General features: G+C 51.8%; 2 protein-coding genes across 2 annotated transcripts; one reads left to right on the top strand and one right to left on the bottom strand.

Moving 5' to 3' along the window:
- Positions 1-679: 679 nt before the first annotated feature.
- On the top strand, positions 680-3,700 carry LOC123092545 (receptor-like protein kinase HERK 1). Its single transcript, XM_044514343.1, has one exon. The coding sequence runs from the start codon at positions 977-979 to the stop codon at positions 3,521-3,523; it is 2,547 nt and encodes an 848-aa protein (XP_044370278.1). The 5' UTR covers positions 680-976; the 3' UTR covers positions 3,524-3,700.
- A 179-nt stretch (positions 3,701-3,879) lies between these two features.
- LOC123092543 (calcium-transporting ATPase 4, endoplasmic reticulum-type) lies at positions 3,880-9,971 on the bottom strand. The gene is made up of 8 exons (XM_044514342.1): positions 8,333-9,971; positions 8,093-8,159; positions 7,860-7,984; positions 7,137-7,415; positions 6,659-7,036; positions 5,536-5,645; positions 5,204-5,432; positions 3,880-4,700 (listed from the first exon to the last, which is right to left on the bottom strand). The coding sequence occupies exons 1-8, from the start codon at positions 9,755-9,757 to the stop codon at positions 4,125-4,127; spliced, it is 3,189 nt and encodes a 1,062-aa protein (XP_044370277.1). The 5' UTR covers positions 9,758-9,971; the 3' UTR covers positions 3,880-4,124.
- Between the last annotated feature and the right edge of the window lie 1,863 nt (positions 9,972-11,834).

Raw genomic sequence — 11,834 nt, 5'->3', positions numbered from 1 at the left:
GCCGGGAAAAGAGAAGGAATGTACGAACACCGGCCCGGTCGTCGTGGCGCGCACGACGGTGGTACGAAAACGACGGCTGCTCCGGTCGCGTGCGGTGGTCGAAGGAGGTGGTTGGAGACTTCCTCGGCCCTTCCTTCCCACCGAGCACAGCACAATGGTCGAGGGATCAGATCGTTCCCCTTTACGTTCCTAAACAAAGGGCCATGATTCATACGACAAAATGCGTGGTTTTTCCTCGCAGTCGTTTTCATCTGCGAATGTGTCACCGTGCGATTTGACACGTCGCGAGAGGCCACAAGCCTCGTGCTCTCTTGGAACCTTTTTCTCCGGCCTCAGTGTTGGTACTACAGTAATTCCTAGTGCCACGGAACATGACAATGAGAACCAGTTATTGACAGTAAAAGAGACCTAAGAGGCGCCCGGTCCGTTCATCACACGTTGCCAAAAACTATCTCCTTGTCTTTGTTTAACAATATATATGTTGACGTTTCTTCATAGAGGATCACACGAGAAATTTACCGAATCGAATATATATGCCAGACAATCTGTGAACCAAGAAAATGACGGCATTAGAAAGCTCCTGATTTCCCCCGCAAACAAGGAGAAAGCTCCTGATAATATAATGAAATTCAAGCCTATCTCTCCACCTGAGATCCTGAGAAAATGACACCGCAATACGCAGTGCCCCCCAGCTAATCAATCAAATACCCCCACCACATCCAAGAGCTCATCGAAACCAAGCAGCCATCGATTCACTTTCCTTCCTGTGGGTATTAGTAGCAGTCAGTTGCTAACTCCCTCTGCTCATCTCATCGTCAAGCAACAAGTGTCTCAACACCACCTCTACAAACCAATCGTCCACTACGGTGGTGCTCTCCGGTTTGTGCCGCCATCCATCCTTGTCCATGAACACCGTCGTGGCCCTCTCCTAGAGCCCCGTGCCGATCGCCGATGCTTTGGCCGGAATTCTTGCACCATGCCGCCGTTTCCTGACATGCTCGTGCGGCTCCTCCTCGCGTCCGTGCTGCTCAGCGCAGCCAGTGGCGCGTTTACCCCCGCGGACAACTACCTCGTCATCTGCGGCACGTCGGCGAGCGCCACCGTCGCCCCGAGACGTTCGTTCGTCGGGGACGCCCGCCTGCCCGCCAAGTCGCTGGCCGCGCCGCAGAGCGTCGAGGCCAACACGTCGCTGACCGCGGTCGTCCCGTCCGGCGAGTCGGAGCTTTACCGGTCCGCGCGAGTCTTCACCGCACCAGCTTCCTACACGTTCGCCGTCAAGCAGCCCGGCCGGCACTTCGTGCGCCTCCACTTCTTCCCCTTCTCGTACCGGTCCTACGACATGGCCGCGGACGCCGCGTTCAACGTGTCCGTGCAGGGCGCGGTGCTCGTCAACGGGTACACGCCCAAGAACGGCACGGCAGAGCTCAGGGAGTTCTCCGTGAACGTCACCGGGGGAACGCTGGTGATCGCGTTCGCGCCGACGGGGAAGCTCGCGTTCGTGAACGCCATCGAGGTCGTGTCCGTCCCCGACGAGCTCATCGCCGACACGGCCAGGACGGTGGGCGGCGCCGTCCAGTACACCGGGCTGTCGACGCAGGCGCTGGAGACGATCCACAGGATCAACATGGGCATTCCCAAGATCACGCCCGGCAACGACACGCTGGGGAGGACGTGGCTGCCGGACCAGAGCTTCCAGCTCAACACCAACTTGGCGCAGCACAAAGACGCCAAGCCCTTGACGATCAAATACGACGAGAAATCGGCACTCTCTTCCCCGTTCACGGCGCCGGCGGAAGTCTACGCGACGGCGACGAGGCTGAGCACAGCGGGCGAGACCAGCACCATCAACGTGCAGTTCAACATCAGTTGGAGGTTCGACGCCCCGGCCGGGTCGGATTACCTGCTCCGGTTCCACTGGTGCGACATCGTCAGCAAGGCGGCCATCGGAATGGCCTTCAACGTCTACGTCGGCGGGTCGGTGGTGCTCGACAACTACGAGATCTCGCGTGACACGTTCAACCGGCTATCCATACCGGTGTACAAGGACTTCGTCCTGGGCGCCAAGGACGCCAAGGGCGCCATCACCGTGAGCATCGGGTCGTCGACCGAGGACAACACATTGCCTGACGGCTTCCTGAACGGCCTCGAGATCATGAGGGTAGTCGGGAGCGCCAGCGCCGGCGCCGGCGCTCCCGCCGCGTCCCCGCCCAGTTCAAAGGTCAAAATCGGGATCATCGCCGGCTCGGCCGTTTGCGGGGCCACGCTGGTAACGGTGCTCGGGTTCATCGCCTTCAGGATGCTGCGCGGGAGGGAGCCGGAGAAGAAGCAGCCGTCCGACACCTGGTCGCCGTTCTCGGCGAGCGCGTTGGGCTCTCGCTCGCGCTCTCGGAGCTTTTCCAAGAGCAACGGGAACACCGTCCTGCTCGGGCAGAACGGCGCCGGCGCCGGGTACAGGATCCCGTTCGCGGCGCTCCAGGAGGCGACCGGCGGGTTCGACGAGGGGATGGTCATCGGCGAGGGCGGGTTCGGGAAGGTGTACAAGGGCACGATGCGGGACGAGACGCTGGTGGCCGTGAAGCGCGGCAACCGGCGGACGCAGCAGGGGCTGCACGAGTTCCACACGGAGATCGAGATGCTGTCCCGGCTGCGCCACCGGCACCTGGTCTCGCTCATCGGCTACTGCGACGAGCGCGGCGAGATGATCCTCGTGTACGAGTACATGGCCATGGGCACGCTGCGGAGCCACCTGTACGGCGCCGGCCTCCCGCCCCTGTCGTGGGAGCAGAGGCTGGAGGCCTGCATCGGCGCCGCGCGGGGGCTGCACTATCTCCACACCAGCTCCGCCAAGGCGATCATCCACCGGGACGTCAAGTCGGCCAACATCCTCCTCGACGAGAGCTTCATGGCCAAGGTGGCCGACTTCGGGCTGTCCAAGAACGGGCCGGAGCTGGACGAGACGCACGTGAGCACCAAGGTGAAGGGCAGCTTCGGGTACCTGGACCCGGAGTACTTCCGGCGGCAGATGCTGACGGAGAAGTCGGACGTCTACTCCTTCGGCGTGGTCCTGCTGGAGGTGCTCTGCGCCCGCACCGTCATCGACCCCACGCTGCCGCGGGAGATGGTGAGCCTGGCAGAGTGGGCGACGCCGTGTCTCAGAAACGGCCAGCTCGACCAGATCGTCGACCAGAGGATCGCCGGGACGATACGGCCGGGGTCGCTCAAGAAGCTCGCGGACACGGCCGACAAGTGCCTCGCCGAGTACGGGGTGGAGCGGCCCACCATGGGGGACGTGCTGTGGTGCCTCGAGTTCGCGCTGCAGCTGCAGGTGGCGTCCTCAGACGTCTCGGACGCCGACACCATGTTGACGCCGCCCGTGCCCGTGAAAACGCCCGAGGTTCAGCGTAGCCTGTCCGCCGCTACCGTGGCGACTGACGCTGCCATGACCACCAACTTGGGTGATCTAGACGGAATGTCCCTGAGCGGAGTATTCTCCAAGATGATCAAGAGCGACGAGGTCAGGTGAAGCCAAAAGATGCTTCGTCCACGTTGTACAAACTGAAGCACATGTATATGTCAATTTTGTGTTTATAGGATGTAGTACATGACAAACAATGTACAAACTTTCATGTAGAAGAAAGTTATATCAAATAGTGATGTACAGTACCAATAAGGAGCAACAGATTCTCCTGATTTCACAAAAGTAACCTCCCTATGTACTAGTACATGTATATGATCGGCAGAGACAGAGAGGCTCAGCGGCTCAATACTCCAGGATGAGTACAAGCAGAATCGCTATGTGAACAAGGCCGAGACAAAAAATACATAAACCAGGAGGTGTCAGTCACGTCATTGCATTCAGAGCAGAATAATTCATGGATGTAAGTGAAAGATAACTGCAGTAAGTGGGCAAGAAACCATGCTGTATCTCCAGCACATTCATAACACCAATTTTTGTTACAAATGAATAAATGAGTCTGTTAAACTCGAGGCATGATTATGAGTTCTATAGAGTACCCTAACTTACTTCATGCTCAACAAAGAGCAAAGCCCTCGGAAGAGAAAAATAATGGGGTCCCACCAGACGACTACTCCCCCGTGGCAATCTAATACTCAATCACTACCTTCTACTCTTCCTTCCGCTTCCCTAATTGCTTTCTGGCCCGAGCTGTCAAGCACCGCCCAACAAACTTAAGAACCTCGTCGATGAGAACCACTGGGAATGCAACTGCTACGACCAAAAGCCATTCGTTGAAACTGAGGGGCACAATCCCGAAGATTTGGGTAAGGAAAGGCACGTAGAGGATCAAAAAATGAAGCCCAAATGATACCGACATTGCCAGAAGAAGCCAGGGGTTAACCCATGGAGGCATGCTCAGAAGGCTGCCATCCTCAGACAGGGCATTCAGTGAGTTGAACATCTCAATGGACACCAAGACAGACAGGGAGAGGGTTGTTGCTTTTATTTTGCCACCCTGGAAGTAATCGCAAGGGTTCTCATCAAAGTTGAATGTCCTTGCCCCTGCTGTGAATGATGACACATTGAAACCCTCCCATGAGGGGCACTGGCCCCAGTTTGAGAGCTGGGAGTATGAAACAAGAGTGTGACCATCACTAGCCAGATCAATTCCCAGGAAAGAGCCATGAGTGTACCAGATGATAAAGATCCCAACCGTTGCAATCCCAACATACAGCCCAATAACCTACACACATGTTCATAAAATTTCAAACATAAGTACAGCGGCATCCATTCATAAATTAATATTCTATGCAAGTACACAAATCAATAAGGCCAGAAGAACCATAATCATGTGGAAGCTATGCTGGGAAAAATCTTTTTCGCAAGTCCTCAACGTACAACTTTATTACTATTGGACCTTTAGAGTAAGACTGAAGATCTTATGAGAATTAACAGTTTCTACATGCAAGATAGGAGTAGAAGACATATGGGACACTTTAGAGAAGCATCTCCCAGTTGATTTAATTAAGAATGAACTCTCGTTTCAATGTCTGGATATAAATACTAACAAAATGCTTGTTGTGGAAGTGCTGACTCTTTATAAGGTGTTCAAAACTGTATATACCATAATTGCTATTGCTGAAAAGCTACGTGGAACACAGTAAATTAATTCACTGTAAGGGCTTCAAAGCAATTGATTCAAGATAAGGATACTTGAGGAAGTGCACGATATACAGGAAAACATACCATGTAGCGGAACAGGATCCAAGGAGTGATTAATGAATCATCACTTCTTCTAGGAGGTTTTTTCATGATATCCTTATCTGGTGGATTGAATCCCAAAGCTGTTGCAGGAGGGCCATCCGTAACAAGATTGACCCACAGAAGTTGTACTGGAATGAGGCCTTCTGGGATACCTAAAGCCGACGTGAGGAATATGGAGGCAACTTCTCCAATGTTCGAAGATATCATATATCTGCAGTGCCACATGGATCATATGAACTTGTTGCATTTGTTTTTAATGTTTCAAGTAATTAGCAAACGAAATGGTTTAAACATAGCTAACAAAAAAGATGTACCTTATAAAAGCCTTCATGTTGTTGTAAATGGACCTTCCTTCACCAACAGCTGAGACAATTGTACTGAAGTTATCATCTGCAAGCACCATATCTGAAGCTTCTTTTGCAACCTAACACATCATAAGGAGAAAGGAAAAAGGTCACAAGTCCACTCTGCACATGTGAGAACGGCTAACAAAAACACGCCTTTAGGAACTCAGAAAAATGTGTCCCAACTTCCAAGACTTTGGCCAGGCAGACAAGTGAAACAGATTTTTCACCATTATGTCGTCTTTGTTGTTTTCATCTCTGCTCATGCCCGCAATGCATGCATACGTGTCAATTTATACCTTTCATTAAGTTAGGGTTCTATCCACACCATGTTAACAAACATAGCATGCATTATTTGATCACAGAAGGCTTATTTAACAAACATAGCATGCATTATTTGATCACAGAAGGCCATCATGAGTAACACATTTCACAAAAAGGATACAGTGGAGGCAGGACAGGGAACACCATTAAATCAAAACAGAAAGGTGAATGAAAAAAGCAATGAAAATCTAATGAAGGCAATAGGAATCATATCATTATCCAGACTTATTTTGTGTATCTTGAGTGTTACTAGCATCAACTATTCAGCAGGAAAGTAGCCTTAGGGGTTGATGAGTAACAGATCATTGTGATGGTGCAGCAAACATTACATAAAACAACTATAGCAAACGCTAAACAATAATGATAATAATAATAATTGCAAGTAGAAGCACCTTAAGTGATACTCCCTCCGTTCCTAAATGTAAGTCTTTGTAGAGATTTCACTATAAACCGCATACGGATGTATATAGATGCATTTTAAGTTTAGATTCATTCATTTTGCTCCGTATGTGGTCCACCTAGTGGAATCTCTACAAAGACTTATATTTAGGAACGGAGGGAGTAGAAGACAATCAGACACTAACGAAATGGATTCAATTGCATATGTAAGGTGATTAGGTGCAGCCTAAAACAGTACTCTTGAGATGTCAGCAGGTGACATTTTTCTATGGAAATAACCAAATAAGCTAACAATGAACTACACGAAATAGGGATGGATCTTAAAAATAGGACTAAAAAGAACGACTGATTTAAAGAAGAGAAGGCAAACCTCAGTCCCTGTAATGCCCATCGCGATTCCAATATCAGCTAATTTCAGAGCTGGTGCATCATTCACTCCATCACCAGTCATTGCAACAACTTCACCATCTTCTTTGAGCAGCCTAACAATTTCCTGCTTATGTTTTGGCTCTGCTCTTGAGAAGAGAAGGCCACCTGTTTGCCTCAAAATCTTCTTTTTATCAGGAAGAGCCATAAATTCCTTCCCTGCAAAGCTCATTGAGCTAATGTTTTCACTGGGACCAAAAACCCCAATCTCACGGCATATTGCCTCTGCTGTTTCTTTGTTATCACCTGTTATCACCATAACACGTATACCAGCAGCCCTGCAATCTTCAATTGCTTTGTGGACTTCTTCTCGTGGAGGATCCTGTAGTAGTATAGTAATAATGATGTTTAAGATACATGCAGTTGTCAAATTAGGACTGCATATTTATTTACAGAATTTCCATGGAGGGAGAAGGTCTCACCCTTAGACCAACAAAACCACAGAATATCAGATTATTCTCTATGGAAGAGTAGTATGCAGGATCAAGTAGATATTTGTGAGCGGGATGCTCTTCTCCATCATATGTTGCAAATTCTGCCAGATCTTCCTTGTATGCAAAGCCCAAACAGCGCAATGCACTGCCAGACATTTCACGAAGTGTTGACAATACGAGTGCCTTGGCACCCTCATCCAAGAGCACAACGGATCCATCAAGCAACTGAATATAGGCACTTCTCTCTAGCAAATTTTCTACTGCTCCCTGCAAGAGTACACTTTTACCATAAATACTTGTAGGAGAGAAAAGACATGACCAGAAACATTGGATGGAAGCAGCAATATGACATGAATACATGGTACTTGCTACTCACAGAAGCAAATAAGAAACTCAATGCCACATTGTAGCTGAATCTATAACCGACTGACTGAAAGAAAGTAAATATGCATTGATAACTAGATAAAGAGAATTAACATTTGATGACATGGCAAAGATGAGCCCTAGTTTCAAGAGAAAAGGATGGCAAAAAAATGGTATGGTGGACAATGACAATACACGGTATGTTATTTCCAGCATTACGAAGAATAAAATGTGAGTAAGCTAAATTCCCGAAAAATAATATTTATACGCACTAGACAACTTGAAATACAAAAGTGCAACATATGTTAATCCACAACAGAACTAAACGATATGAATTATTCCAAATACCTTCACAAGCAGCAAATTCTTTCCAGTCTCTGCTTTTTTCACAATAACTCCCATTGATTTTCTAGTGCGATCAAATTCCAGAGTCCCTACTCTTTTAGCATCGTTGTTCCACCATTGACAACACCCTTCAAACAACAAAGATACAAAAGTTATGTCAGATCTTTTCTTTCTACATAAAAAGTTAATAATGCAATCAGATTATATAGTATTGTTCACAAAAGAAATGAACATACTTAGCAAATCGGATGAATCCAGAGATGGAGTATATCCACCAGGGAGCCCCATTTTCTCAACCAAAACCTGGCACATGCATAATACAATCACTCAACAGTACAAGTGATAAAATTACTGTAAGTTAATGAAATAGAGGCAGTGTCATCTTAAAATGCATTCAAAGAGTGTAGAATTGGCAAGTAAAAGCAACATGCAACATATGTATATGTTCTATATCTTGGTTTGTTCACAAATCATACCTTTAATGCAGCCTCTGTGGGCATCCCAGTAGCAACATACTGATGCTCAGAGTGTGCAATACTTGCATCATTGCAGAGTGCAGCTATCTTCGCAATCATCTGGAGGTTATCGTCCATGTTCAAAGTTGGCCAGTCATGTATCTTGCCATCACTTGGATCATAAGTGGTTCCATCAACCTTAAAGTTCCTAAGTGTATCGGGCCACCTCCCAATTGCCACAAGCCTCACCGCTGACATCTGGTTGGTGGTCAGAGTTCCTGTCTTATCAGAGCAAATCACTGTTGTGCAACCTAATGTCTCAACACTGGGTAACTTTCTGACAAGTGCATTCTTCTGAGCCATCTTCCTGGTGCCTAGTGCCAAGCATGTGGTGATAACAGCAGGCAGGCCCTCCGGAATTGCAGCAACAGCCAGTGCCACTGCAATCTCAAAGTAATATGTGCACTTCTCGAATGAGAACTTGAAATTCGCCGGCCACCCATCCACATACTCCCAGGTAAGGAAATACTTGACGTTAATGAGCCAAACCAAGATACATATCACTCCAATAATGGCAGTGAGCGCCTCACCGAACTCATTGAGCTTCTTTTTGAGCGGTGTGTCATCCTCCTCCTGTGATGCCTCCTGGATCTGCGAATGGATCTTGCCTATTTCAGTGGCCATGCCAGTTCCAGTCACCACACAGACGGCACTGCCGTTGACAATGGTGGTGCCAGCAAAGACCATGCACTCCTTGCCCTGGATATCAGTGTCCTCGAGATGAATCTTGTGGCTGGTCTTGTTAACCGAAGAGGTCTCGCCAGTGAGGGATCCCTGCTCAACACGGAGGGTAGAGCTGATAAGCTGGAGCACACGCATGTCGGCGGGGACCTTGTCGCCCACGCGGAGCTCGACGATGTCTCCGATGACGAGGTCGCGCGCGGGGAGCCCATGCTTCCAGCGGCCGTCGCGCTTAACGGTGGCGTGCTCGGACTGGATCTCCTTGAGCGCCTCGAGCGCCTTCTCGGCGTTGCTCTCCTGCCAGACCCCGACGACGGCGTTGACGATGAGGATGAGGAAGATGACGAGCGGCTCGACGAAGGCGGTGGCCCTGACCTCGCCGCCCTCGGCGCCGTCGTAGAGCGCGAGCACGAAGGAGACGACGGCGGCGGCGAGGAGGATGCGCACGAGCGTGTCGTTGAACTGCTCGAGCACCAGCTTCCAGAGGGACGGCGGCGCGTGGCGCTCCAGCTCGTTGGGCCCGTACTTGTGCAGCCGCGCCGCCGCGTCGTCGGAGCTGAGGCCGCGGTCCGCCGAGACGCCGAGCTCCGCCAGGCAGTCGCTCGGGGTGCGCGCCCAGAAGGGGAAGACGGGCACGTCGGGGTCGGCCCCGGGGGAACCGGATCCATCCGGCCGCGCGGCCTCGTCCTGCCCGCCCTTGCCCATTTGTTTTGTGGCGACGACTCGAGATTCGAACGGAGAAGAGACGCTCCTACCTAGGGTTCCCGTCCGTCGCCGCGGCGGCGAGATCGCATGGAACCCTTAACCCTAGAAGGGGATGGAGGCGGCGGGGAGGGGATGGAGGCGGCGGGGAGGGGAGCGGGGACTGGGCTGGGTGGGAGAAGAGGGCGATTGGTGGTGCAGTGGTGGTGTGGATTCGAAAGCAGGCTGGGGAAGGACGGGGGGCTTTTGCCTTTGTTTTTCCGCTTTTCTTTATGGCGTAAACATTTTCTTACTACTACTCCAAATCGATCGCGACGGGGAAGAAATATTAATCTTCGTGAGCTTGCGCTGCGCACGCCCCGGGTGGTTCTTGGACTTTTGTGTGTCTGCGGGTGGGGGCGCGTATGGGGTGGGACGCCTTCGTCAGCGAGCGAAAGGGTCGTTATCGTGGCGGCTAGTACTACTTTCGATGATGATATGTGGCGACTGGTTAATTAATTAACCGGTAAGGTATGGGGTTCTTGATAGAGAGATGCCTTGCTTGACCCGGAGCGGAGGCCACGTCACCAGGCGACGCGCCGTGCTGCCGCGTGTGCCCCCTCCAACGGTATGTGCCGCTGAACCCTGGGGCCGCCTCGAGCCTCGACCTACACGCAGTGAGAGGGGCGTGCTGCTTCTGTGGCTGGCGGGACCGCTTTGCGCGGATCAGGGTGCGAGGAATCTTTCCGGCGAGTGGTGGCGTGACGTCAGTCGGGCCAACCATCGCACGGCGATGGGCTCTCCGCCCAAGCGCAGCCGCTAATGACGCACCTCCGGCCAATCGCGCGGCGCCACCTGTACTCCGCGCCTCCTAATTTTATCGGGCTCCCCTCCCGGGCTGCAAAAGAGGAATTCTGGAAGCTGCCGCGCTGGGAGGCACGGGCAGTCGCGCACGCAGCAGCTTCGGCTGCGCCCTGCACGTTCCGTTGCCGTGTGCACGAGCGGGGAATCAGCCGAACCTGCTACGTACGGGCACCGGGGGCAGCGGCGCAGAGACCGGGTTCGGGGTCGGGTCAGGCACGCCGCGCACCACGTTGTTCCTGGAGCGCAGCTCAGAGGGTGTCAAGTGGTAGGTACAGTAGTGTAGTGGAGTTTGTATATGCAGGTGACCTCCTCGCTGTCGTCGATTCCTTTTCTCCAGGCAGGCAGGAGTGGTGCGAGATCTGGATAAATATAAATATTTTACGGGGAAACGGAGATCGCACAAGCGTGGATCGCGGATTTCGCAGCTTCCGCGTAGCTGTAGTACGGCGGGTACAGTACAGTACGAAGGGAGCCATGCGACGAGTTATGGGCAGGAAAATTTCCGTTAGTGCCACAAGTCAAGCAGGCGGCTCTCCTCCCTGCTCCCTGGCGGTTGCGTTGACGTATAATATGCTGCCTAGTCTCTTTCATCAGATCGGTCTTTTGGTCGTATTGGCTAGAGCATGCACTTCTACATGGTATCGGAGCTAAGTGGTCTTGAGTCCGGCTGGCGCAATTAAATTGCAGCCCACTTTCGGTCCACGTTTAGGCCTGAGGAAGCCACACGTGAGGGGGAGTGTTGACGTATAATGTGATGTCTAGTCTCTTCCATCAGATCGGTCTTTTGGTTGCATTGGCTAGAGCATGCACTTCTACAGGCTGGAACCCTAGCCGCCGCCAGGAGAGGCCTTCTTTCAGTGCCGTCCTCCGGTGGCTCCCCTCCGTCAGCGACGTCGGTCGTCGGTGGTGAGGGGGGCCGCCGGATCCACGCACGTGGATCGTTTTTACTTCCATGTAGTCTAGGTTTTTAGGCTGTTCATCATCTTCGCTTCGGTGGCAACGATGACGACGCTGAATAAAGATTCTTCGGATCCTTCTCTGACGAGGACATCGGTCCTATGGTTGGGGATGGATTTGGAAACCAGTTTGTTCAAGCGAGGATAGCGTGGCGGTGGCGGCATCCTCGTGGTGGACCTATGTCCTCGGGCTCCGCCGTCACGACGGCGTTTGCTCCAGCGTCGGCGTGGAGCTTGGGAGGTAGTCCAGGAGCGGATGCAGATTGTGGTCTGCATCAACG

The sequence above is a fragment of the Triticum aestivum genome, chromosome 4B (genome assembly GCF_018294505.1).
Source record: "Triticum aestivum cultivar Chinese Spring chromosome 4B, IWGSC CS RefSeq v2.1, whole genome shotgun sequence".
NCBI classification, from domain to species: domain Eukaryota; kingdom Viridiplantae; phylum Streptophyta; class Magnoliopsida; order Poales; family Poaceae; genus Triticum; species Triticum aestivum.
The sequence above is the reverse complement of the archived record's forward strand: the minus strand, read 5'-3'. Positions and strand labels throughout refer to the sequence as shown.